Source organism: Myiozetetes cayanensis, unplaced genomic scaffold (assembly GCF_022539395.1).
Source record: "Myiozetetes cayanensis isolate MyiCay16 unplaced genomic scaffold, myiCay2020 scf10, whole genome shotgun sequence".
Lineage (NCBI taxonomy): Eukaryota > Metazoa > Chordata > Aves > Passeriformes > Tyrannidae > Myiozetetes > Myiozetetes cayanensis.
This window is the reverse complement of record NW_026086605.1, coordinates 12,434,415-12,460,559: the sequence shown is the minus strand read 5'-3', so window position 1 is coordinate 12,460,559 and position 26,145 is coordinate 12,434,415. Positions and strand designations below refer to the sequence as shown.

General features: G+C 43.9%; 1 protein-coding gene across 5 annotated transcripts in view; it reads right to left on the bottom strand.

Annotated features, from left to right (window-relative positions):
* The window catches only part of SH3PXD2A (SH3 and PX domains 2A), a 257,272-nt gene that overhangs the window by 65,305 nt on the left and 165,822 nt on the right, over window positions 1–26,145 (bottom strand). For 3 of the 5 annotated variants that reach the window (XM_050335381.1, XM_050335398.1, XM_050335406.1), the window contains 2 exons: window positions 15,997–16,044; window positions 7,029–7,160 (listed from right to left, as the gene is read on the bottom strand). In XM_050335381.1, the coding sequence (XP_050191338.1) occupies window positions 7,029–7,160; window positions 15,997–16,044 (180 nt within the window). The remainder of the gene's footprint in view (window positions 1–7,028; window positions 7,161–15,996; window positions 16,045–26,145) is intronic. The other 2 variants (XM_050335388.1, XM_050335415.1) reach the window with 1 other exon arrangement.

Below are 26,145 nucleotides of genomic sequence, written 5' to 3'. Positions count from 1 at the left end.
TCAAAAGAGGACTTTAGCCATACCAACATCCTTTGACTGCTGAAAGTAAAACAGCCAGAAAAAGAAAGCAGCTGCCAACCTCCTTACCCTTTCCTTTCCGAGGCACAAAGTTAAATATTCAATCAGATTGGGAAAAAAGGCAAGAAAAAAGGGGGTCGGAAAATAGCTTACAAAACAATCACCAGAGAGGTCAGGGTAGGCTGTCAAGGGCTGCTTCCAGCTTAGAACATCTGCTAGAGTCATTAGACAGTGTCACCCCACCCTTGGGCTCCCAGGGGCAAGAGCAGAGGAAGGAGGGCTCCTCCTCATCTCCTGCTGACCCGGCTGTTTCTGGTGTGAGAGTAATTTCTCTCCATCAACTCAACATTTTGCAAACAGGCCACTGGAAGAAGGAGTGCCTGTTTTCAGTGTTTGCAGGGTTGGTCAGGCACTGTATTCCCAGAAAGGAGCTGATTTCCAGAGAAAACTTGGCTAGAAGCAGGTCATCACATCCAGTTTTACCTCTCTGCTCTAAGCTTGCCACAGGATTTTCCTGAAGCCAGCACAGAGCCTGAATTAGTCTAAACGTCCCTGTCCATGTTATCAATACTATGTTCCCATTGACTACTTTAAAACCAGGCACCTAGGCTCTCTCCAGAGACAGCAGCTTCCAAGACAGTTGAAGTTTAAAATAAAACCCACCCTTTGCAACTAGACACACCAACAGGATGCTTTGTTTATACTGTTGCAGAAAAGTGCAAGAGAAAAACCAGCCTTGGTCACTGTCTCCAAAAAGCCTGAAGACAAAGACACTGCTGCAGTGAGCGCCACTGAGCATCCTTACCCTCAACACAAACATCTCTGAACCTCTGCCTGCCCAGACAACCCTTTCTCCAGCCCTGGAGCTGCAAGATTTTGAAGGAGAAAAGCATCTCTGCTTTGCCAGCATTGTCCCTGTTTAGAGAGAAAACTCCTACAAACACTGTTTTTATGACATTAAACAACTTTCCAGTAACTCCTAGCCAAAAATTCCAAATCACCCACCCTGCCTCCTCAGACAGCCTGTGTTTGTCTGCCTTAGTACGTACATTGGGCAGAAAATGGCAGCAGGACAGGAACTGAATCATAAGTGGATCAAGTATCCTCCACTGCTGGGCTGGTGACAGGCCCAGAAAGGCACGACACATGGCAAGACAGCCCTGCATTCAGAATAGGACACTGAAAGCTACAGAACCTCTGTTTTTGAAGAAGGGGTTTGGAGTGGTCCTTCCTTAAGTTTGGCTCTGCTTCTTAGAGTTATGAGCACTAGTACATGCAGAAGTAGCGAGACAACCTACCCCCAGTATTTTGTGGTGGCCACTCATCTAAACCTGTCCTCTGGGATAAAGCCAGAAGTGCTAGAGGAAAGGTGTTGAACCTACATAAGTATTTGTTTCTCCTCCTCAAATTCCAGGCACAGTTCAAGGACTGACCAAGAGGCTGCCATATGAGTGAGTATTTACTTGTTATATCATGACCTTGGTCTCTTGGTCTCTTACAAGGTTTGAAGTTCATATATATAGCCACACCAGGAAGAAATGGAAACAGAGGACTGAAGTAGCTTTCTCAGAGCAAACAGCAAGGCTGGGCTGTGTGTACAAACAGAAATCAAGTCCTGTTTCATATCTCATGAACCACACTCTCTTGAAAAGCTATGTAAAGAAACAAGGCACCTTCTAAAGAAAGCCAACATGCACAACTGCACCTGAAATAAAGTTGTGTTGGCAGTTCAATGTACTGTGTCTGGCAACACATCTGACCAGTGGATGCAAAGCTATTGATAATTCATAAACAAACTAGGAAACTGCATTTGCAATTTGGTGTAGAGCTACAGCCACATTGAAAGCCTAGAAAACTACTAGATTGTCACTTATCTGTTAGAATAAACAGAAGTGTACTGGAGTTTGGCCAGGTTTTGCAAGATAATACCACTGCTCAGACACATTTGCTAGCAGTGCACACAGTGCCATGCTACCCCCTGTGTATAAAGAGGAGGGAATCATGAAGACAAGAACCTAGAGAAAGAGGTAGAGCAGCAAAAAGCAGTAGCAAGACAGAAACAGTGATCTTCACAAAATTTAAAACAAAAGCTCCGCCACCACTAAAGAAAGGGGACTAAAAATCAATGCTGCTTGCAAAAACAGGCATGGCACAGGGGATATAAGGATGCAGGATTGATCCATGAGTTGTAAAAAATCATGTTTCTCTGTTTCTACCTGGAACACTTTAAGGGTGCACCTTTAGCCAAGATGCAGTAGTTAATCCTGAAAGCACTCTTGGCCCCATTTAGTACCAAATAAACCCACGTACTTAAACCTGGAAAGCAACAGCTTTGAATAAAAGGTGCTGTGTTCCCTATGAAGAGCCAGAAGCCTAACTCAAAAAGCCCCCAGTCCAAGAAGAGGGAGTTTGCAATAGAGAAACCAGTTTATCCCCAGGAGTCAAGAGGGCTGTGGCTTCTCTATGTCCCTCTCCTACATCATGACTGCAGGCAGTGAGCAGCACAAGTGAAACCAAATGGGGCAGCAGAGAATATTGCCAGGCACACACTAGTATCCTGACACTGTGCAGACAACCAGAAAGTCCCAAGATCCCTAAGCCAGGACTCCCAGATGAGCAGAGACCTTCCTTATGGTGATACTTCAGTACATGTCCCACTCCCCAGATAAAGAGTGAAGAACAGCCTCCCTCCCCAGAGATGCCTTTGAGTCCTGAAAAAGCTACACTGGCCATAATAGCTTTGTTTTACGTATTACATGTACTGTAATACTGAAAACTGGTCTGCAGTTATGTAACTGCAAAGGAAATGGCTCTGGTCCTGCTCAGCCCAGCTGAAAACACCATCCCACGACACCTCCACCGCAGTCACAGCTCCCAGGGGCTGCAAGGAAAGAGGAGCGGTCCTGCCTGCGAGCAGAGCAGCAGCAGAGGCAGAGCTGCTCAGGATTATGCTTATACTTCACTGTCTGTCAGGTTTTCCATTGCAAACACTGCCGCCACAGTTTATAGCTTGACCATTTCAAGCCACATCCATGCAAAACTTGGCAGAGAGGGAGCTGCTCTGGCTCAGTCCCTCCCCCTTCCACCTTAAAGAAATCTGTCAGATCCCTGCTTTAAAGTCACAACATTTCTTTTCTGCAGTAGAAATACATTTTTTAAGTCACTCCACAAGGCTTTTTTGGTTAAGGTTTAAAAGAAGTTTATGTACTTGACAGACAAGACTTACGTCAACTATTCACAGTTATTCTGAAACAACTCAGAAATGTTTAGATAGTGTTGGACCAGGCAGGTTGCTTACAGCATGCCTTTAAACAAATCACAGTCACTTCTAGCAAGAAACACAAGCCATGTAACTACAGACTTCACAGACAACATCTGTAGAGACTGTAAACCTCCTTTTTTCTCCTGATACATTTGTGACTATTGCTACATGCAATAGATTTTCCTCCCCAGCTCAGAAAAAAAGAAAGGGATAAATATTCATGAGATACAACTGCACTCTGCGTCTCTTATAATCAGAATTAAGGTCTAAAGGGCAATTTTTTTGAGCCAAGATAGGTATTTGCAGCAAAAACCAAATGCTGAAGCCTGGGAGCTGGTATATGATTGAATATCTTGCTCTGAAGTATAGAAATACTACAGCTTTACTTCAGTCTAGCAAGGCTTTCTTCCATGGCAGTTGCAGCAAAAAACAGGTTACAGTGACCCAAAGCCTTCATAACCCAGATGAAGGGTTTTGGAAATTATTCACCACATATGCTACAGTGACCTGCTTTTAAGTCATAATACTGTCCAAGTCATAACTTTTATTGGCACAATAATGAAGACAATTTATCCAACTCTTTCAGTGAAAGAGAAAACCAATTATGAGACAAGGCCCTACCAAATGGGTTTATATATATGTTTGTGTGACATATTAAAATACTATCTCTTACATGGGAAAAGTAGCACAGAGTAATACTATACTGTAAGTGCAACATACTTGAGATGAAGCTAAAGCAGCTTGATGAAAACCAGATAAGACTTCAATAAATTGTCAGAATTTTTTCCCCATTCTACCCTCTGCCCTATACACTGGCCTTTGGAAAAGCCCAGCTTACTTCCTTTCAGGAGTGCACACAATTTGGAGGCAAACATCTGAAAAGATGGTAACTCTATCTCAGGCCCTAGAAGCATGCAGAAGATATACAAGCAGGACATAAAACATGCACCATTGTTTGAAACTAGTTTTGCAGTTCCTCGAGTAAAAAGCATAGGGACATTTGACCAATAAAGAGAAGGTGTTTCTTCCCTATGAAGCCACGCAACAAAGCCAAATTAAGGCATTTCCCACTGCAGAGAACAAAAGAGCCATTAAGTGTCCCTCAGCATTAATGGGCAAACCTATTCAGGCAAGGTTTTAAAATCAAGCAGTCATCTGTGCCTTTTCATATCTAACTACCCCAAAGTACAGCTAAAGAAACACCCATATGATATGCTATATCCATGTATATACACCCAAGGAAGTTTGAGATATTGGCCCAGTAGAGAGCATCCAACATACACTGTCCAGTCTGATGGGACTTCTCAGCGATCAGCTAACAAGGTATCCAGCCATTCTGCCTTCCTTTCACAGAAGGCACTGCCTCTGCTGCAGGTGACATCCATAACACCTTACATCACCTTTGTCTGGATCAGAAGAACAAGCCTAATTTATACATCACAGCTCTTGTTTCACAACACTTGCAAGCCACCATAACAATACAGTCAGATGAATTACTACACATGTGCATAGTCCAATAATCATATTTTCTTGAAAAGTACATCCTTATGTTCTTAGAAGTCGAAATCTCATCTCCTAGGTTTGAGTTGCTTACACTAAGTAGTTTAAAAAGTTGCCACTTACAAAACTTTTCTAGTTTAATTACATGCCATTCATAGGTTCAGCTATAGCTGAAGAGACAAGAAGTCATGTTATTGAAGTCATTTGTGTGGTACCCCTAACCTAGGAGAGGGTAAGAGTATGTTTGGAGTCCTGTTCTTGGAACAACAAAACCATGATTTCCCTACCAGAACAGTTTCAACAGGATCCAAGCAAGTGATGCTCTCTCTATCACCACTCTGTGACTTGTGTTTATTTGCCTTTTTTTTTTTTTAAGATATACATATATCTATCTTATATATATATGAATATAAAGAGCAAGATCACAGCATGGAGTTCCAGGTTTCAGATTTCCTTCCTTGTATACATGGACATTAAGAAATCTGACTGCCAAGCATTAGAATATGGTTTTAAGAAGTGTATCCAAGTTCAAGGATGTTCCCTTAGAAGAGTCACATTTCTGGACCCACTAATTAAATTCAAACCCTGACATTCTCCATTTCTATCTCTCCATACTATGTGGTACAATACAATATGGTGTGAACTATGCAAGTCAGAGAGGCCACATTAAAAGAAAACACAAAGGAACTGTAACAGAAATTTAGACACTTCTTGCATTATTTAACAACCCAATTCCCATGGCTCCATAAGTCATTATCCAAGACAGGGGTATCATGAATATAAATTGCCACAACATAATCAGGCTTGCTCTGATGGCAGTAACACCCACTATTGACAATGAGGAGCCCCAGGCTTGGAAGGGAGAATGCTTGTTCACTAGTCCAGACACTCTTTAAGAAGCTAAGACATTTTCCTCTCCTTCATTTGTAACTATTGTTTAAAGTGAGGCAGATGAGCAGTTTGGTTTCTCTTAGTTTTGCAAGTGATACAGTCAGTACCCAAGAGACAGGCATTTCTGTGCACACGAGCCAGTGCATTTCCACACACGATCCTTTTGGACACCACACTAAATCACCAGCCAGCAAATAACTGCATCACTTTGAGTCAAACAAGCATGAGGCTCTCACACAGCAGAGAAATTAGCACTCCATTAAAAGAAGGAAAAAAAAAAAATACAATGCATGGTCATCTTTGTGGATAACCTGGCTCAAAGCTCTGGAAGCTGGATTTGACTCTCAGATCAGGGTGTCCTAGCTTCCCCAAGCTCTGGCGTGCCCAGCATGCTCCAGAGCCAGCCAGTTGTGAGAGCCCTGCACGTGGAGGTACCACGACGTGAGCATTTGCTTGGACGGCTCCAAATGTCAGCAGCTCCTCTGGATGAGGACACACAAGTCACGAGTGGGCTGGAAACCAGTCCTGGACAACAGCTCTGGATTAATACACAAGGAGTGCTGGAGGGAAGGAGGGGGAGCTGCCAAAGACAGGCAGTTATTCAAACCAGCTGCTAACCAACTCCAACCACTCACACGTACACAGTCTCCTGCATCAGTTCTGCCCAACTCCAAGTTACGAGGCACCCAAGAGTTAAAAAATACAAAAGGCATCTATACAAACACTTGCCAAAAGTCTCATTTTCCAAGTGGAAGCTGGTTGTTCCACGAATGGCAGAAGAAAGGATTTCATCTTGCTTTTACATGACAGCCTCTGCCTCCTCGCCTCAAAATTCCCCAATTAACACTTCTGCAAGAAGTTTTGAAACTTTGCATGGCCACGTATTTATCTACGCACATTCTCTCCCCTCCCTACTGAGCTCTGGGCCATGGGCTAGGCTGTCAAGCCAAGTTTCATCCCAAGCAATTTTTAAACACTCATCCTATAAATCCTCCGAAAAGGGAGTTAGTAATGGAAATATTGACAGAAACTTGAAGAGACAGCAAGGCAGCTATAGCAGCCTACTATACATCAGCTTCATTAGGTGCAGATCTTTCCCTCCTTCCCCTTAATTTTCCATTAGTGTACCTTGGCTAATTAATACACAAAACCTATGAAACATTCTTACAGTAGAAGGCAACATTTGGCCCCCAGCCCAAATCAACATTGAGAAACTTCAACATCCTCTGCCAGACATAGTAACTGTACCAGATGGAGCTAACATACAGCTACAAGTAGTGATGAGGAAACTGAAAGTAGAGGAACACATGCAAAAATCAAACCACTGGAAGAGGGAAAACCAGTAAATATCACTTACCGCTTTCGTTTTTCTCTATGACATCCACGACCTCTCCAGCCTGGAGGCTGATCTCAGAGTTCTCCTGCTTCTCATAGTTGGACACCACCACATATTGCTCCAGGATCATGGGTTCAGAGCTAGCATCAGCACCTGGGGAAGGGAAAAAGCAAGCCGTAAGCCAGCTTCCAGCCATGGCTCCTTGAGAGCGACCTCCGTCCATCCAATTCAGAATAGGCCAACTTGTCACCAGAGCCAAGCGAATCAGCAAACAACCTTGGCTCGCAGCATATCCCCAAATGGCTGGCCATATAGAAACAGCCTCCTCTGGCCCACAACCCAGCAGCACAGAGGGACATTGGAGAGAATAAGAAGAAAAAAGGGGAGGAAAAAAAAAATATAAAAAGAAGCCAAAAACGTGATTTAGTTGTACAGTTTCATGATGGATTCTGAAAATAAACCTCTTCCCAACATGGTTTCCACAATCCTTCTTCCCATTCAGAGAGAAAAATCCTGGGCAGAAGCAGTATAAATCCACAGCTGAGCCATCCCCCCAGAAAACCCAAAGAAAAAACAGCTCTCCCCTTGGCGGCTCAGCTCCTTCTCCACTCTAAAGGCTTGAGCTGAAAGTCAAGAGGGGGCTGTAGATGCCAATCATATTCGTCTGCACTGCAGCCCTTAAATAGAAACACATGAGCGGGACTGAAAGAGAGGGAGGTGGGGTGGAGGGAGCGAGGAGAAGGCGGGGAAGAGTGTTTACTTGAAACAGAAGAAGAAAAAAGTTATAGCGCCAGATCCCTGCTCAAACGGCCACCCCCCGCCTGCCCCCCGCCAGCTCCGCAGTTCCGCATTCCCCGCGGCAGAGCAGCCCCGAGCAGGACAGGGGCACAGCAAGCTCCTGCTCCCCCTCTCCATCGCCCCTCCGTGCCTTTTTGGAGCTCTTGGAGACACCCCCCCAGTTGTTTGGTTTCTTTTCATACCAGCTTTTGACTGTCAGAGCCGCTTATGAATGAGAGCAGGCTCTCACACAAACAGGGGCCAAGAAAGGTGCAAAATAACCGTTCTTCTCCCTTCCCCCATACTGCTGATGTTTCTTCTTGTTTGGTTGTTTTTTTGGTTTTTTTTTTATTTCTGACTTTTTCACCCCCAAACCAGAATCATGCATTTCGAGGTGGAGTCACGAGGCAGGCACACCACTGTGCCAGATGTGGAGGGAGACCTTGTGCCTCTGCTCGCCGTATGAGACGCATCTCGGCTCTCGGATGCAACATAAACAGCGCAGATGGGGCCTCTGCACTCCCGAGCCCAGGCACAGACTGATTATGCTCTGCCTGGAAACTGCCTTGAAAAGCTATGAAAACCCTGACATCCAAAAGGTTTTCTTAACCTGCCCTCATTTTATACTCTCTTCCAAGTGTCAAGACCAGAGCAAAAAGCACCTACAATTTACAACGTAAGAGTCAATGTGCCTTCATGCAAAATTATTTTACAGGTTTCCTGAATTACAGCAGTTTGGAACACCAGCATTATTATATTATTTTGCATATTAAGAGACAGTCACTCTGGATTAAGATGCAGATGTATGACTTGCTGAATGTCCCATTTCACGTGACAGGGGCAGAGCCAGGAGTTGACTCCAGGTCTCCTGAATTTCTGATGACAAATTGGCTACAAGAGAGGGGAAGGAAGCAGCATGGTCTGAAACTGTCCACCAGAAAAGTCAAGGGACTGACAGCCAAGAACAGGATGCTGGGCCCTGTATTTCCAAACCCAGGATGTTCATATGCATTTGGGCTGGAGATGCAAAGTGATTCTACAGACAAGTAATTAGTGTCCCTGCCAAGAAAGAGGTAAAGAATGCATCAGCCATTAAAACAGCATCCTGTGAAATGAAAATCCTAGAACAAAAAGCAATTAATTCAACTGTTTCCCGAAAGGAAGCACTATCACAATGCCTCCCCTTGGACCAGATTTAAGAAATCCAGAAAATTAGAAGACTTCCTTGCTCCCTAAGCGTGCCTCTGACTCTCCTCAAGTTACAAAAGTTAATTTTCTTTAAAGAGGAGTCATCTCCTCTAGAAGCTTGTGTTTAAGAGATTTAGCTTTTATATAGATAGTTGAACCACAGCCAGTAGTAGGGATAGGTAGAGAAGACCATGAACTGACAACATGGAAATTTATATTAAAATTTTCACCATAGCTGTCCATTCCAAATAAGCATTATGTTTCTCTTCATGATGAATCAACTTGACTTATGCATTCTGGTTTAAACCAGTGCTCGTTGGGTAGCCTAGAGTGCAATAAGACTCCTTCCCCTGTTTCCCACTGTTTTGCGCACAGTTCTTCATCTAGTCCAAAACGTGGCAGCATTATAACCTTCCTTTGACCTATTTATACAAGTAACACCTACAAATCCTTCCTTGTTTTTGTCTTCTTAGGTTGAATACAAGTTCTTGAAACTGAAACAAAAGCCATCATGGCTTTATGGTTATGCATGTGCACCAGCAGAGAATTCCACGTGTGGAAAAGAAAAATGAGGGACCAAACAGTGGCAAAGTGAGCAGGTGACATGTAGAAAGCTAAAGCTCACAACCTCTAACCTCCTAGACAGTTTTCATGGGAGTAGAATAAGAAAAAAAAAATCCAAAATACTGGTTTGGTGGCAGGAACAGTGTTCATGTGATGCACGTGTCCCTGCTGGGAACAAGGAGAAGACCAGGCTGGAGCACAGGCTGGCAAACACTCCACCAGCAGCCACTGAGGCCAAGCCAGGAACCGTGTGCCAGGGGAGTGCCCTTGCCAGGAAACATGGAGAATCTGCACTTCAAATCCACCACAACTCTGGCTTAAAAAGAACACCCAAAAAACCTCAAACAAACAAACCAACAAACCAAAACCAAACAACGTAAAAAACAAACAAAACCAAAACAACCCCCCAAATAAGCAAATAAAGAAAAAAAACCCAGACAAAAAAAAAAAAAAAAAAAGACACAACCCAATCACAACAGCCCAGCAAGACAGTTTTTATCTGCATACAGATATCTGAATCCAGCAAGACTTTAAAATGTTCGTTACTCCATCCTGCCCTGGATAAGCTACTCACTGCAGGAGGATTTCTTTGTTGCTACAGTGGCTGGAGGAACATATACAATTAAGAGATTGTTTTAACAGAAGCTTGTATAAGTGCTACAGGGTTCCTATTAGGACCAAAAAAATAGGGTGATAAATTCCATGGTCTAGGAAGTAACCAAGGTCAAACAAACTTGCTCATTTACAGCTACAGCAGATCATGCCTAGAGAATACCCTTCTTTTGAGAGGTGGGGTCCCTGTGGCTCCTGGAATGATGCTCACCCAGGATTAGGTACTGCACAGTGGGGAAGATTTCAGTAACAGAGCAAAGAAAGGAGGAGGAAAGACATAGATCATTTCAGTAATCAAAAGCTTTAAACATTTTCTGGGTAGCCTGGTTTATATTGTTACTACATTCCCTTCAGGCACAGTCAGTAGGGTAAAAGACTTTAGTCCTCCTCAGCCTTTCAACCCCACAAGTAGCTTTAGATGAATTACTCCTCAATGACACTTAAGATGCCCACAGCATTACTGGTACACTATGCCAGACTCCAGGCTTGCCCCCTAAAAGGGATTTGAAAGAACAAGACAGACAACACCACAGGGTGCATAGCACCAACTACACCCACTGCCATGGGCACTTCCGCATCCCTCCGATTAGTTCAGGTCTCATTTGTACCACAGGACACAGCCTGCTCAGTGTGAGCACACCAGAGAAGAGGGATGCAGGGTGGCACGAGTTCCCCAGCAAGCTCACATGCAGACTGCAATGCTGCCCTGACATGATAGCCCTACTTTTTGTAAAAGCATCTTCAGCCCAGGCAGGAGAAATAGAGAGAAGAGGACAGGATGAGACTGATGTGTCAGGTAAAGGTCCCCCCTCCTCTCCCTCCAAAAAAGCAGAATTAGTGTTTTGGTTTAGCTCCAACTTGCAAGCCCTCCCCAGAGCAGAGCACAAGACAGATTGCTGGCTGAAATAAGAGTTTGCTTGCCTCTCCATTTCTTTTTGCCTCGAGTCCGTTTTCTCGTTAATGTCTTGAGGATACCCCTCCTCCTCTCCATAGGGCTCCACTTTACAATCCTCCCGCTCCTCACCTCAGCGAGTCTCTTCCTGGGGCTGAGCAGAAATGTCATCGGAGCTCGTCATGCCCTTCACAGCTGGCACTATTAAGTGACACAGTGTCCCCCTCACCAGGCAGCGAGGAGGGAGCATCATTCCTCCTGCTGTACTCGGAGACCAGCGACTACTGCGAAAGCCTCTTAAATAAGAGCGCACAGTACCCCTTCCAACAACATCCTCCTCCTCCTCTTGTGTTGCAACAGCTAAGACCTAAGATGGTTTTGCAATAGCCAAAAATAAAAAACCACCAACTGGACTCCAAAAATAAAATCATCTGGATATGGAAATCCAAGACTCACGATCTTTGCCAGATTACTCTGTTGTTATCAGGCTATAAACATGTCTGTTCTTTTAATCCATACAGCACACAGGCTTTTATATTGCTCTTTTATGATTATCAATCAACTGTTTACAGATTAAGACTAAATGAATTAGTACTGGGCTGGTCAGTGGAAGCTCTGCAGAGGCAGCCAAAACCACAGAAACGGTCAGTGAATGCCATAAGGGTGACTCACAGCTGAACAACCAACTGGCAGGTAGTCCAGTTCTTCTGACATGGGCACAGCTGAGGACACGTGCAGGGTCTGCACATGGGGGGGTCTGGCAGACCCGTCCCCAAGTGTTCACGGCATTCCATATGATAGTGTCAGAGCTCTGCACTTTTCCATGCATAGGGAGGAGTAACTGTGGTAGCTCGGCTCTAGAGCTGCGGTTTCTTGTTAAAGCCAGTTCTTGAAGGGCAAACCTTTATGAATCTCTGGAAAAGTCCTTTAGGGGAAGGAGGAAGACAAAAAAAATCCCAGAATAGCAGCAAGCCTACTTACAATCCTCAAATCTGTCTAATTCCTCACAGCAATCATCCATCCAGCTTCTCCATAAAACCTTTACCTCCTTTCTTTCTTATCAGAAGGACCACATGACTATGATAAATAAACATACTTAAAATTACATGTTTTCTTTGTGCCTCCACTAGTGATTTATCCCAAAGTATTTTAAGATCGAGAGCTTAGGTCTGCCTAAAAATTGGTTTAAGTGTCTATTGCACAAAAGATAAAACATACTTTGACATGTAATGCACCCAAAACTATACAAGAGTTCATGATCTTGCAGGGGTCTTGGAAAAAGAGTTCCTAAAATAACCAGTTCCCAGAGTAAGCAGTAGGATGAGACTGATGAAGTCTGCTACAAATCTCTTTTGGGGACAATATGGATTCAGACCAAAACTGTGTTCCTTAGTCTAAGATCTCTTCTATTCAGTGAGGGTTTTTTGTCTTGTTTCGGTGTTTTGGATTTTTGTCCTTTTAACATTCTTAAGGTGCCCTAAGCAACTGGGGCTTTGACTCATATCCTGGATACCCCTGCACTCCAGTATGTCACTATTCAGCTCCCTTCCCAAAATTAAGGATACATTTACACATCTATTATTCCTGGAGGTAAAAGACCACTCACAGCTTGTGGCAATACAAAAAGGGATTCATCTCCCAACCCTTCCACCAGAGAGCAATCTCCCCCAATCCTAGAGTTTAACTTCAGAGCTCATCAGCTCTTGGTATAGCAGTCCTGAGCCACAAAGCTTTAGGGACAGAGACAAAAGTTCATCACCACCCATAGCTACTACAGAAATTCAGTACAAGTCCAGTCTCAAGGTCTTAGCAATAAAAGAGTCCTGGCAAAAACCCCTCTGCCACATTATAGAAGAAAATAAATACTTGGGCAAGTCTATCAAATGGTTATTAATACACTATAATTTCTGTAATTTCAGAAACGGGTGACACCCTGCTATTCAACAGAAATGGAGTGGAAAACAGAAAGGGAATGGTTTTGATCTGACCTCTTAAGTAATTCAGAAGACCCAAAGCCAGAGAAGTTTGGCCTAAAACCCTGTCTGAATCCAAAAGAATGTCCAAGAATAAAATAGGGTTGAGCATTATGCACCCAGTGATGGTCAGGTCAGCATGCAAATCCTCTCACCCTGGGTTAGCAGCCATGATTAATGTACTTTCTCCCTAAGTGAGCATCCATCCTTCCTCAACTCCACATGTGCTCTGCAAGCCTTTCAGTACCTGGGGCAATAGCCTCCTTGCAGGGCAGCCAAAACTCCAGCATTTCTTGTTATCTTTTTTGGCTAAACATGCCAAAATCTGGTCTAGATGGTAACTCCATGAGCTGCATTAACTCCCTCCTGGCCCCCTGGAGGGGTGAGCCACACAAACAGCATGCATTGCTACCAAGTAGAGAGTATGACCACCATTCACAGCAGCAGAAAATTACCCCGATGCCTGGATTCATCCCCCAGCAAAAGACACACGTAGTATTTTCCAGCATTTGAAGAACCAAGATCTGGGTAAGCCTTCAAGAGTTTGGGACAAGTGGTAGTTTTAAGGTAGGCCATGGTTTCCAGCACTGGTGTGTGTGTGTGATGTACAGCTAAAACCAGCAGCAAAACACAGCCCCTAAGGGGAGGGCCTCAGGAATGAGCTTGGCCCATGGTAAATGGCAGGCACTCTCTCAAGCAAGTGCTCCAGTTCAGTTCTTCCTTCTTCACAGTCCTCAGCAGCACTTCCAACAAAATCCTGAAAAATTCAGTGCTGACCTTTGCCAAGTGGAGACTATTAGTCTCAGGATTTCTATTTTTTATTTTTGGTCTGCTAGGTTTTAAAACTGAGCCAAGAAAAATTAGAAGCAGGAGGGTGAAAGTAAGGAGTCCTCTTTCCACTCCTTCTTGGAAAGTTGGCTCTCCAAACAGTGATTCCAACCAACTAGGTTACAGGTAGCAACAGTAAAGAATACTTAAGTATTTGCACACAAATCTGTTAAACTGCTTGGAGATTCTCACACAGCTGCCAAACTGGGTCTTCCACCAGGCTGAAGTCACCTATATACTATTTGCCCTAGTCCTGCTCAATAGTTCAACACATGGCATGAAGCAGAGTAGCCAAGGAGTTTAACAGCAGTCAGGGTAGCTCATACAGTGCCCCACCACAGCACCTCTCAGGGTGTGGTTGTATGGCACCCATCTTTTTCCAGAGTAGGAAATTAAACCACTTGCAATTCTTGGTTAGACTCTCCACTTCATGGAGCAGGTTCATGACCTCAGCTACAGCTTGGGCAGCATGAAACTGTCTCCAAGCCTAAGACACATGTGAGTTTTTACTACATGGGTAAAGATCATATCTAAATTCAAGCCCGCTTTGCCAGCTAGACACATCAGGATACAGCCCACAGCAGATCTGGACTGAGGAATAGCTGCTTTGGAAGCTGGGAATTCGTTTGGATGAGAAGCAAACTGAAAGGCCACATGAACTAGAACAGCATGGAGAGTTAAGAACCTGCCAAATGTACATAACACTTCTGAGCAGCACCATATATCAACATTCACCTTCTTGAGCACCATGCAATGCAATTAATCACTTATATTTGCACTATCATCACACACAGATTTTTTTTTTAAGCCAAACTAGCAACATGCATTTAGCTAAAAGCAGTCAGCAGATGGGAAAAAACTCGTATTTTGCTTCCTTGCCTTTTAAGAAGGCTAAAAACCTTGGCATTCAGTTTGCCAATTAATATGTAAACACAATTAAACAGTCTCAACAGATGTATTGAGTCAAAGAAACCCTACCTCAGCCCCCAGCCAGGTAATCTGCAGGGTTCTTGTCATTTTTCCTAAGGGACACCACCTCTTCTGTCTCCTCCTTGACATGTTTCTCTCCTGCTCAGTCTCGTTCTCTTTCTGTCTCAACTTCCCAGTGACCTATCAACCAGCAGGTTCCTGTGACTAAATACTTCAGATATTTCTGCACTTTTATATCCAGCTACCACCCTGAAATTAGACCTATTCTGCTATGATGAGGCAGAACACCCCCTCCCCCCCTCCAAAATTACCCTCAACTTCTGTCAAGAATAGTATTTCTGGAATCACAGCAGTATTACTCACCAAAAACTTCAGGCAAGTAAGCACTCATCCACTGAGGACGGTGGGATTTTGTTCCCATACTTTGAACAGGGCATGAACTTGAATATTTACCAAATGTGGTATGGAAAGCAGCAGGAGCATTTCCATCTTTCCTTGCCTCAAGACCCATATGTAGCCTTAAATGACAGGGTGAACAGCCCAGCATCCCGTGCAGACAGAGTCTATCTCTTAGTTTTTGCCTTGTATGGGTCTACTTCTCCTCAGACCTTGACACCTCATCTAGAAGTTCCCCTGCTCTCATCCTCCTTCCCAACTCCTTGCAAGAAGAAGAGTGATGTTCCTTTGAAAATTTTGCAACTTTGTCAGAGTCCCATCTTATTCATATAACACCCTTTCTACTTATTGTGGAAGTGCAAAAGAGCATTTCAGAAGGATAGGGAGCATGTAGTCATGTCTCTCTGTCTCTCTACTTTGTCTTGACTCATAAGATTTCTCAGTTTTGCTCCTCTTCTTTTCTCATCCATCCCACATAGAGTAGTGAGAGTGCAGCTGTGCAGGTACTTAGCTGGGACCAGGATCAACCCACCAAAGAGGGGAAGCTGCCTTGGATTGTGGTTTTGAGTTGGGCAAGGAAAATAAAACACAGTAAAATTCCAACCACTGCTAGCAGCAACACCAAGGTGAGGTAGTCACCAGAAAAGCAAAGCCCTTCCTTTATGAGAAGTCGTGCAGCACAAAAAAAACAATTTTTGTGACAAGACAACACATCCTGGTATCCACTGTCAGAGACTCACCTTCAAGATAACTCCAAAAATCACACACAGTTCGAACTACAGAATTCTCTTTTTAATAGCATGCAGAACACCAAGATGCAAGAATTTACCTGGAGCGACGCTCTTTTTTGGAGTCTCAGACAAACTGGACATCCAAACTTGAAATCCAATCACAGGGCAGCCAGGAAAACAGAAAGTAATTAGAGACACAAGAAAACAGTTAAAAAACAGTCTGAGAGTTAGTAAAGACAGCTTTGAAAGATACATTAAGTTTTTCTTCAGAGTAGTGTTGGCATGATGGGTACTCAGAGGAAGGTCAAGTCATAAGAACCACCCAGTTAATTTTTATGTGTTAGGGGATTTGCAGAACTGAGGAAACTGATCTGTAGGTGACCCAATTCTGAGATCTCAGAACAGGATATTTCCTGAGCTTATTCCCAATAGGACTGGGAACACATACCAAGAGACAGTTTGACTTATGAAGCCTCAGATCTGCAAAACTATTTAGCTTTGCAGCTGTTAATGATCCCCAAAAGACCAACAGACAACTCACAGAGACTGAGCTTAGCAAACATATGTAAGTTTCTACAAACATCTTGTTACCCTGGAATAACATTAAGAAAAATAACAATAGACAAATAATGCTCTCCGGAAAAGAGTACAAAGCTCCAATAAAGGTACACTCAAAGTACGACTACAAGTTCCATCCTTTTAGCCAATGTTTATGAGACAAAGATCCAGTTAAGGAGAAAGTTAATGGGATTGCTACCAACAATGTCAAAAGATTTCCCTCCCTCTCTGTGAAATGGGACATAAATACTTGGCTTGGGATTCTGGAGACAACTTTCTAATATTAAGTGTTGTCTTTTTTCTTGAATGCACTGGAAGCATGTTTTAAAACTTACAAATGGGGGTAAGCCTGCTAAGTAAGAACCAGCAAGCATTCCCCTTCTGTGGGATGAGGGAGCAGAAGGGCAGCTGTTACTCCCATATTGCATGGGAGAGGAGGTGGAAGAGAGGTGTTTATATGACAATCTAAGGATTTTCTAAATCTGATAAGCAGCTCCAAAATGAAATTTGAAAAAAACCTATTTGCAATGAGGAGCCATGTTCTGGAACTATCAGTTTAATAACAGAGAAGACGCACCCTTCAATCACTTGGAGAGAGAGGCAAGCTTGTCTACTTGACTTGTTACTGTCTTCTGAACTGCAGAATATCTCCAAGACAGTCAAACATCAGGAACAGATTCTTAGTAAATACATAACTGAGAAATTACTAGCATGATACAAACCTTAAGAAACAGTTTTCAAACTTTCCCAGTGGAAACCAGAAGTCCAAGAAACACATTGCTGCGTTTCCTCAGCACTAAGGGAATGGTGAGGTTTTGAAATCCTTTCTTCAGATCAGAGACACAATTTTCATTGTGTAGAACAAAACTGGAATTCAAATGGATTCAGTATTTCGCTTATTTTACAATAAGCTTTCTATAGTGGCAGCCTTAAAAAAAAAAAAAAAATCTGAAGTCTTTCAACCACCTAACTCCCAAACCCATGCACTGCACTGTCACAATACACTACAAAAACTGTGGTAAATTACAATAATTTACTTTGGACTACCATTTAAGAAAGAATGAAAAGGGCTCTGCATTGGTAGAGTACAACAGGAAATCATCTGGCAGAGTAACTTGTGGTGCAGCTTATAGAGGGAATACACTGCATGTTTCTATTACAGACTCGGGGCATGCACAGGAAAGGGTGTGAAGGAGTTGTTGTCAGCAACTTGTCTATTAGCTTTTGAATAGACTTCCACTGCCTTCAGGAACAGGATTATGAACTTCAGTCAGCTGTCAGATCTTTTTCCAGACAGAAGAACCTGAGTACAGCAATGATAAATCAAGCAGATGATGTATTGCAGGAGCAACTGGGAAGATTTCAAAGTACGCCCCAATCCAAGCTAGCAACAAAATCCTGAAACACCCAACAATTAAAGACAGAGGTATTAAGCTGCACTAAACATAAGCTCAGAGCTACCCTAGATCTGTGTGCCCAAGAAGAAAAGGAGTTTAAACCTAGATCCACAGTAGCCATATCTACAAATATCCCACGTGAGATCTCAAAGAACCAAACTCACCATAAAAAACCAATTCTGTTAGCCATTATCAATTTTTTTTAAAAAAAGCCAATATTTTTTAAACAAGTATTTTTTTCTCCTTGTCAAAACTAAGCAAGAATAAAAAGGCAATATAAGTATTAGTTGGTAAATGATCCTACAGATCCACAATGTGGGCTTCTCAGCCCAGGAAGCAGCACAAAAGCAGCAGCACTTCTCAGCTGCTCCAGCCTGACAGCAGCTAGATGTGGATGAGGTTGCTTCTGAAGCAGAAGACAGCCAGCATATTTCAGCTGCTCCTGCACATCTGCTTAGCATTAAACTTCCTTCTTGGGATTTTTTTTTTTTTTATTCCAAGACGTTTAAGCTCTAATTGCTACCAGCTTTTAAGAGTCCCCCCTACAAATAATAAAAATATCAGACATTAGTGATAGATTCCACTTCACAGAGAGCTCAAACGAAGAGCCGCGGCAGGAGCCAGTGTACGGGGAGGAGGTCAAAGGCCCCAGAAGCATGCTGTGCCCAAGCCAACAAAACACAAGCTTTGAACGGCCCTGGGTTTTCCCTTTAGGACAGGGTTTTACTGGAATTCTGCATGGGGCTTGGAGCTGGTTTCCAATGGGATTGGTAACGGTAAACGAACAAACCCTTGCTTCCTGCCACTCCTCTCCCCTGTTGCCGCACAGCTGAGCACTGGCTGGTCTTAGATGACTTGGAGGGGGAGGGAGGGAGATCTCAGTATTTAGAAGGGAAATAAAAGTTGCCTGAGTAAGGCAACGGCATCCCAATTCTGCTTCAAACATCAGTCCCCAAACCCCTTGTTGCCGGCTTCAGCTGGAGCCAGAACAAACCCCTTCAATCGGAATTATTTTTAAAAGCTCAAAAGAAACATGGATCCATAAATTACTGCTAAGCCACAGGGCCAAGGCAGTTGTGATGGGCACAGAGGAGGCTTTCCTTCGGAGCCACACTGCACAGAAATAGCAGCAGAGCAGGCGTGTCACTGGAAGGAGCTGCTGAACCCCCATCTCATCACTTCCAAGCTGCCAGTACAGAGCTGGGCAAGTCACAGACAGATCAACTGACTTCCTCAGGTGTGAAAGAAAAGGAAGAAGTTGGATGGGTAAAAAAGCTTTAAAGACAAAATTTAGCTGGTTGCTGTGGTGAACATGAAACAGATTATTTTAGATTTCACGAGAAGCTTTTCTGCTGCCAGTGAGACTGGTTTGTTTGCTGCTCCTCCCACCACTGGCAAGAGAACAGGCGCCAGACTGCTGGAGACTAATGCTTTATGCTTGTGATACAGCCCCACTCATCTCATTTTAGCAGCAGACTATTTGTCTTGTGTGCAGTAAGAGCAGAGTGAGCTTCCAGAAAAACCTACAAAAACTGAAGCCAGCCTACAGTCAAATGCATGAGCTCAATGCTACTGAAATCCAGGAGATGCCACATTCATGGTTCACACCAGTACTGCACATCCAGCTGGGTCCCTGCCCCAGCAGGTGCAGAGAAACTCCTCAACAGGCATTTTAGCAGCAGCTACTGATGCAGGTTTCCTTTTGTTAATAACACTGCCTAAAATGTTAAGTTCAATGTTGAGTCCAGGATCCATTATTTAATACTGCTGTCAAGGCCAGAAGGGATACTCTCCTAAAGATTCACAGGTTGCATGTCACTGGGCCTATAAGGGACTTTTGTAACAAATCTTTTTTTTAAACTAATGTATGGCTGTCCAGCCTGTTAAGCTACATATTTTCCAATGATATTCCTGCAGTAATTCCAGGGAATTGGATCATCCTAGTCATGTGTCTCAGTGTGATTGTAGTTCTGGCTATGTAGCCCTTGCCCCAAATGATTTCTGTGCGTAACTGAGTAGTTAGCATGGGCCAAAGACAGGTCCCAACAAGTGATCTGGATGTGGCTACCTTGCTTTGGAGGGCAAAGAGTTTAATTACACAGGTGTGACCTATTCCATAGAAGATGCCTTCCATAGGAGTAGCATTCCTAAGTCCATTTAATTAATACAACTCTTTTGTTTTAATGAAGCTCTACCTTAAACATCAACTGGGAATACTAAACTCTCCCAGCTGTTAAGGTGCATCTTAAATTACCATGAAAACAATTATGAGAACGAGCAGCCATGCTGAAGAGATGCTGACATCTGAGAGACAGGAGCTTTCCAACAGTGATCAGTCCTGTAGGTCATTAGTCCTCTCCATGACGAGGTACTATTGGCTCTGTTACTCAAGGACCACAGTGGTGAGCACTGCTGACTGTTTTGCAGATTTATTTTCCTGACTTTTACACTTCCTGGTTTAACTGGAAGGTTGAAAAGAAATTTAAAAAACCCAAAACCAAACAACCCCCTCCCAATATAATCAGTGATTCTTCTTTATTTCCCCCCTGGAGTTGGGGGAAATAAATGCTGCTTCTGAAGAATGAGGGTGCCCTCATCCCAACAGTGCTATTTGGTAAATCAGCAAGCAGTAGGCTGACCATGCTGTTCCTTAGAAGTGTCCACTTCACAGAACTGGCCTAGAACCTTGTTTGCTGCAATGTTCATGACGTGTGGCAGAACAGAAAACAGAAATTAAGCCTGTATTTCAATCTACATTTTGGAAGACAAGCCTGCTAAAGAGTTAGTATAAATGAAGCGCCATGTTGTCCTGGGAGCTCAGGTGGGACACCTTACTGCCCCGAGCTGGTAAGGAACCCCAGAGGGCCAAGCTCAGTCTAGTCAATACAGAGCTTCTTGCTGGGATTTTACCTCCAACAACATCCTCCTCCTCCTGACAAGGTGAGGCTGGCCATCCACACAACCAAGAGCAGAAAGCTCAGTGAGGAACCCATACCCTTGTGAGTAACTTCCAAAACCTTCGTCCCCCAGACCCATTGACAATCCTTTGTCTGCCTGCTCCAGGTTTCTCTCCCCTAGCCCCTTCCCCTTCAGATGGAGCTTGACACTTTGGTTAAATGGGAAGGCAGTAAGATGCAATAGTATTAGACTAGGACAGGGAGAGAGCAATACTTGATGTTGCTAACCTCCCCCAGGAACAGAAGTACTTCTACCAGAAAGCTACTCTGATACAGAATCTACATGTAGCTTTACAACATGGCTCTAAAACAGCTTGGAAAGAGGAAAAATGCAGATGAGCCTTCATCTGAACTGGAACCAACATTCTTGGCTCACACAATTAACTCATTCAATTAGGCAGAAAACAACAGACAGTCAGAGAAATGGGAGGATGGCACAGAAAGGTTGTGAGTGTTTTGATCTATCTCAAGCACTACTGCTCAGGGCACCCTATTGAACTGCACCATTGATGTTTCTCCCTCCAGGCTCCAGAAAGACCTAAACAAAAACAACAATTGTGCCCAGTGCCTGACCCAGGGTGGGCCTGGTCAGCCATTACACTTCTTAGGTACCACAATGATAGATTTATTTGGTACTGTAATTGCTGGGCAAGCAGCAGTCACCCCTGTCCCTCACCAGGACAGCTTAAATAAACTTTCCATGGGATGCTGATGCATCGCATTTAAAGCTAATGTTTTAAGACAGTCCTTGGAGAAATACAGAGATAATACTTTTTTCCCCCACCAGGAGACTGTATTTTAAAGTTAACCTCTCATCTTTGCAGAGATATCTCCTCTTCTATACACTTGAAACTGAACATCACCTCCACTCCCCACACCATCTGTTCAAAAGGGCTATATCTTGAAAAAATATTTGACTAGTAGATTATCAAACATGCAAAGCCAGCTAAAGTGCCTGAGTAAGAGGATTGGCAGGAGGCATTAAATCAGGCCTTTAATTTTAGTCTTATTCATCAAGTTCAGCCCCATCATGAACAGCCTGTGCAGGGCCTGTGCTTGGGAAGAGGCACTGCCTTTGTGCAGGGGGCTGAGGGCAGATGTGCTGAGCTGCAGTGACAAGTCCAGCCAGCACCTTCCTCTGTCCCTGGCAGAAGTGGCTGCCCCAGGAGACGCCGGGGCTCCTCGCCTCCCCAGCACCACACTGCAGACCAAACTCAGACCACGTTCACTTGCCACGTAGCCTGGCGTACGCTAGACCCACACACGCTCCTTGGAAAATGTTCACATCTGGCCTTCACGTGACTAGAGCATGCCTCAGAAATTCATCATCTGGATAACTCACTCCTGCAGGGGAGAAATCCACAACCAGAGAACCCTTTCCTGAGCTGGAACAGAGCAGCGGGGCCAGAGGATTGTGTGCTTGACAAACTGCACAGTGACACGCTCACCAGCTGCATTTCATAGCCTCATACAGTCCTTCATCCTTTCTAAAAGTACAAACGCAAAGAAAACTTAGTCCCAATTTTCCACTCTGCTTACTTCTGCAAAAGCCCATTTTAATCCCATTTGCAGACCCTGAAGTATCCAGGACTGTTTAGCTTTTGTTCTGGCAGTCATAGCTCATATTAACTCTTTCCACATGGCAAGTGAGGACTCTCCCACAGGATCACTGTGGTACAGCTCCTGCACATATAGTTTTGTAGCAGTTCCAAGTTTGGCTGGGAAGTGCCGAGAATATCTGAATGTTAATCCACATCTAGAGCTGTACAAACTGAGAGCATCACCCCTCTGAGGAAAAAAACCAACCTCCAGCACTGCCAATGCTGCACTTCAAAACTCACAGGTACATACACATGCTGGGATCCATGTGTGGTTCAAAAGAAAACTCAGCAACAGTCAAATCCCAACTGTGAAGCAGTCACGCCGCCAAGCACAAAACACGTACTGCAGAACTGGCATGTCCAGGCAGAGACACCGATAATCAATGCATACATTATAACTCCTGCTGAATACTCTGCAGATAAAGCTTCCAGCCCTCTTGGGTTAGGTGAACCACTCAATCCACAGTGCATTGGAGAAGATTTTTCCGGTCATGCATCCTGGACACAGGGCAGGTAGAATGGGGCAAGTGTAAAGCCACACACAAAGCTGGAGGCACTTAGGGTGAGTTTTAGAGGTGAGTGCTCTCAATAGCCCAAGGACGCACACCTTACACCCAGGTTTCCTACTCATGAGAGAGATCCAAGTGCTCCCCTGCCTGAGACTAAGTTATTCAAAATGCCCAGGGAAGGTCTGCTCCTCTCAGCCAGCCAAACCCATCTGTGCTGCATATGGATTCCTGCAGTGGCAGAGGATCATCACCCTCCACTCCAGCTCCCAAGCGCATTTCTCACCCGCCTTATCTAATGTGCCAAAACCAAAAGACCAGTACTCTCCCTGTGAGAGAGGAAAAACCCACGCAGGCAGCACTAATACCATCTGCCACCAACAGGCAGAAGTGGGAGGCAGAAAAGAAGCAGATTGAGAACAGGGAGCTCCTTAAAAGCAAGTGAAATGCCAATGTATCCTCTAAGGTACCAAGTGCTTTTTCGGTGCTCAGCTTGAAGACTCTCTGAGGCATTTGCAGGGTGCATGCTGTTCTGCCACAGCTGTGCTTAAGCCACACCTCATATTTGCAGGCCTCCCCTGCCTGCCCAGTCTCCCTGCTCTCTCTCCCAGACACAGGGCTCTCCGCATCATCACTGCTAACTGGGAACAGCAAAGAACACAAATACATTCCTTTCCCTAATCCTGTACCCTGTCCCCAAACTTCAGTTTAAAAGTCAAGGAGCAAAACAAAAAACCCACAAAACACACAAACAACTCTTTCTCTCTTATCCCATCTTCCTCCCACCCCAGCATATAGGCCACCCAGAAGATGACAGTGATCCTGTACATCTAATGGGCCACATGTCTTGTCAGCAGAAAACTGAAGTAGCACAGAATAAAGTCTCCTATCTGCTCTTCTCTTCAGTAGCCTCAGGCAGAAGTCCAAAGCATTTCAGTTTAAGCAGTGACTTTAAAAATATGGTGTACAAGGAGAAGTGTGAGATCAGCTTCCTCCTGCCAGAATACCACAGGCTGGATTTAGAGCTTGGGATTGGAGTGGACAGATTCACATCTTGACTGAAGATGCAGAATTGGGTCACACACACAGATGCTGCAAGGAGATGAAATCTGCCTGACTTAGCGGCAGCTCTTCCTCAAATCCTGCTTTATGCCAGTGCACCTGAACACAGAGCCATAGTCCAGCTCTGGAAAAAAACCCCACAGAATGGATGTTTCTCTAATTATATGAACAAGTTGTTTAAAAAAGACTTAGAAGTTAGTTAAAAAAATCAGAAAAGAAAATTAGCTGTTTGGGGAATTACTACATCAAGGAAAAGCCAATAAAATAATCAGAAGTTTAGCAAATGAACTACCTGAGAAAGAATAATTCTCTGTCATGAGAAAAGGAAGCTCTGACATCAAGGACTGAACTCAAGATGCACGTTGAGATCGTTAACTACTAATGTCTTCCAGAACCAGGCCCAAGATGTATATCCACAGTAATTAAATGCTAAGGTTTGTTTGGTCCTTGGTTGCTATGCCTCTGGCCATTCTACCCTTCTTTTATTACTAAATCCTTTATTTTCCTGTTAAAGGAAAAAAAGCAAAAGCTATGTGAGAACCAAAGTGTTCTGCCAGAATCTGCTGTTTTTAAATTCCATGCAGTAATTAGTACGTACAGCCAAGAAGGTTAATCGTATGATGAGGGAACAGATCCTGATTTCTGATCAAGAGCAATCTTGTCAGTACATGCTTGTGAACTTATAAAATAGTGGCTGGCAAACTACCTCATCCAGCTATCCTCATCAACAGGCTAAATGTCATCAAGGAGCCAGTCCACCATCACTGTTTCTGCCATAATTGTAGAAAACAGTGCAAGAAACACAGCACACACATGTGATTCATCAGGACACAAACAAGAGCACGTGCCTTGTCTGCAGGGATCGTGTCATACCACAGATTTCTTACAAGGATTAAGACACCAAGACCAAGCTACAGGGTTTAAGATGTTCCTGGGACCTCGCCATGGACTTGGACAGACTTAGATTCCCATTCACCACCTTAAATAAAAAAAGATAAAAAAAATTGACCTTCCAAGCTAAAGGTTTTGTTTTGGATGGAGTATAAGGAGACAGACTTCAGAGATAAACACTGGGAGAGGAAAATGACTCAAAGTAACATTTGAGTTAAAAATCACATTTTAGCTTTGTTGCTATCACCTGGGCTCAGATTCACCAGTAGCCGACTGTCTGCTTCATTAGTCAGGCACCCAATGCAGGTAGCCCCAAGACATCTGCTACAGTCACCACCCTGACAGAAGATGCATTGCCTCATGCTGGGATTTACCATGTTAGTTAATTGGATTTTTCAGCCTCTTTAGTAACACGGTCTCAGATTTGTCCCCTTTGAGAACCCATTTAAAAGGCTTAGAGTTCTTCTTACTGAGAAGATAGAACTGAGACAGATATCACAGTCAACTGAGTAAGTTAAGGCATGCCCACTGTTCTAATATTAAAAGGGCATCCACCACTCCAGATGACATCCCATCAATACTGCAATAACCTTAAGGCAAAGGAAGGGCAACACTGCATCTTAGAGAGAGGTCCTTCCTTCTCCCTCCAGGGCAGTCATCTGCCACAAACATTATAAAATACCTGCCAGGGCTGGAGGCTGCACATTCCCTTCTCTCCCTGTACCCATATGTAGCTACACAGGCCTGCCACAGCTCCACACTCAGTTGCATCAGCCAAGCCTTGTCCCAAGGGTCGGCACCTCAGTCCTGCAACAGGTGAAGATAGTTCCAGCCACACAGCCCTGCCAATCCAGCTAATGACTCACACATTTGTGACCCCGTTGAATGATTAAACACACACTACTAATTTTCTCTGTATCATCTCAAAGGAGGCAGTTCAAACTAAGTTAAGAAAATATTAAAAATTTATAAAAATTTATAAAAAGAAAAAGCAGGACGTGCGATGGCGCTGTAAGTGCAAGCTAGGCACATGCAATGTGACAGGACCGAAAAGGTTAAGCTGTGAAGCGATCAGCATAGCTCAGCTTGTAACGACAGAAGAAGCCAAAAGTTGAGCCATTTCCCTCTGTAATTACAAAGGAAGAAGAAAAAACTATCCCTAATAACAAAAAGAAACAGCATAAGGCAACTCCCTGAGGCTGACAGGATGCACATCCTCAGCACAAGAGGGAGGAAGATGGTTTTCCTAGTAAAGAAGAAACAACTTTTGCTCCA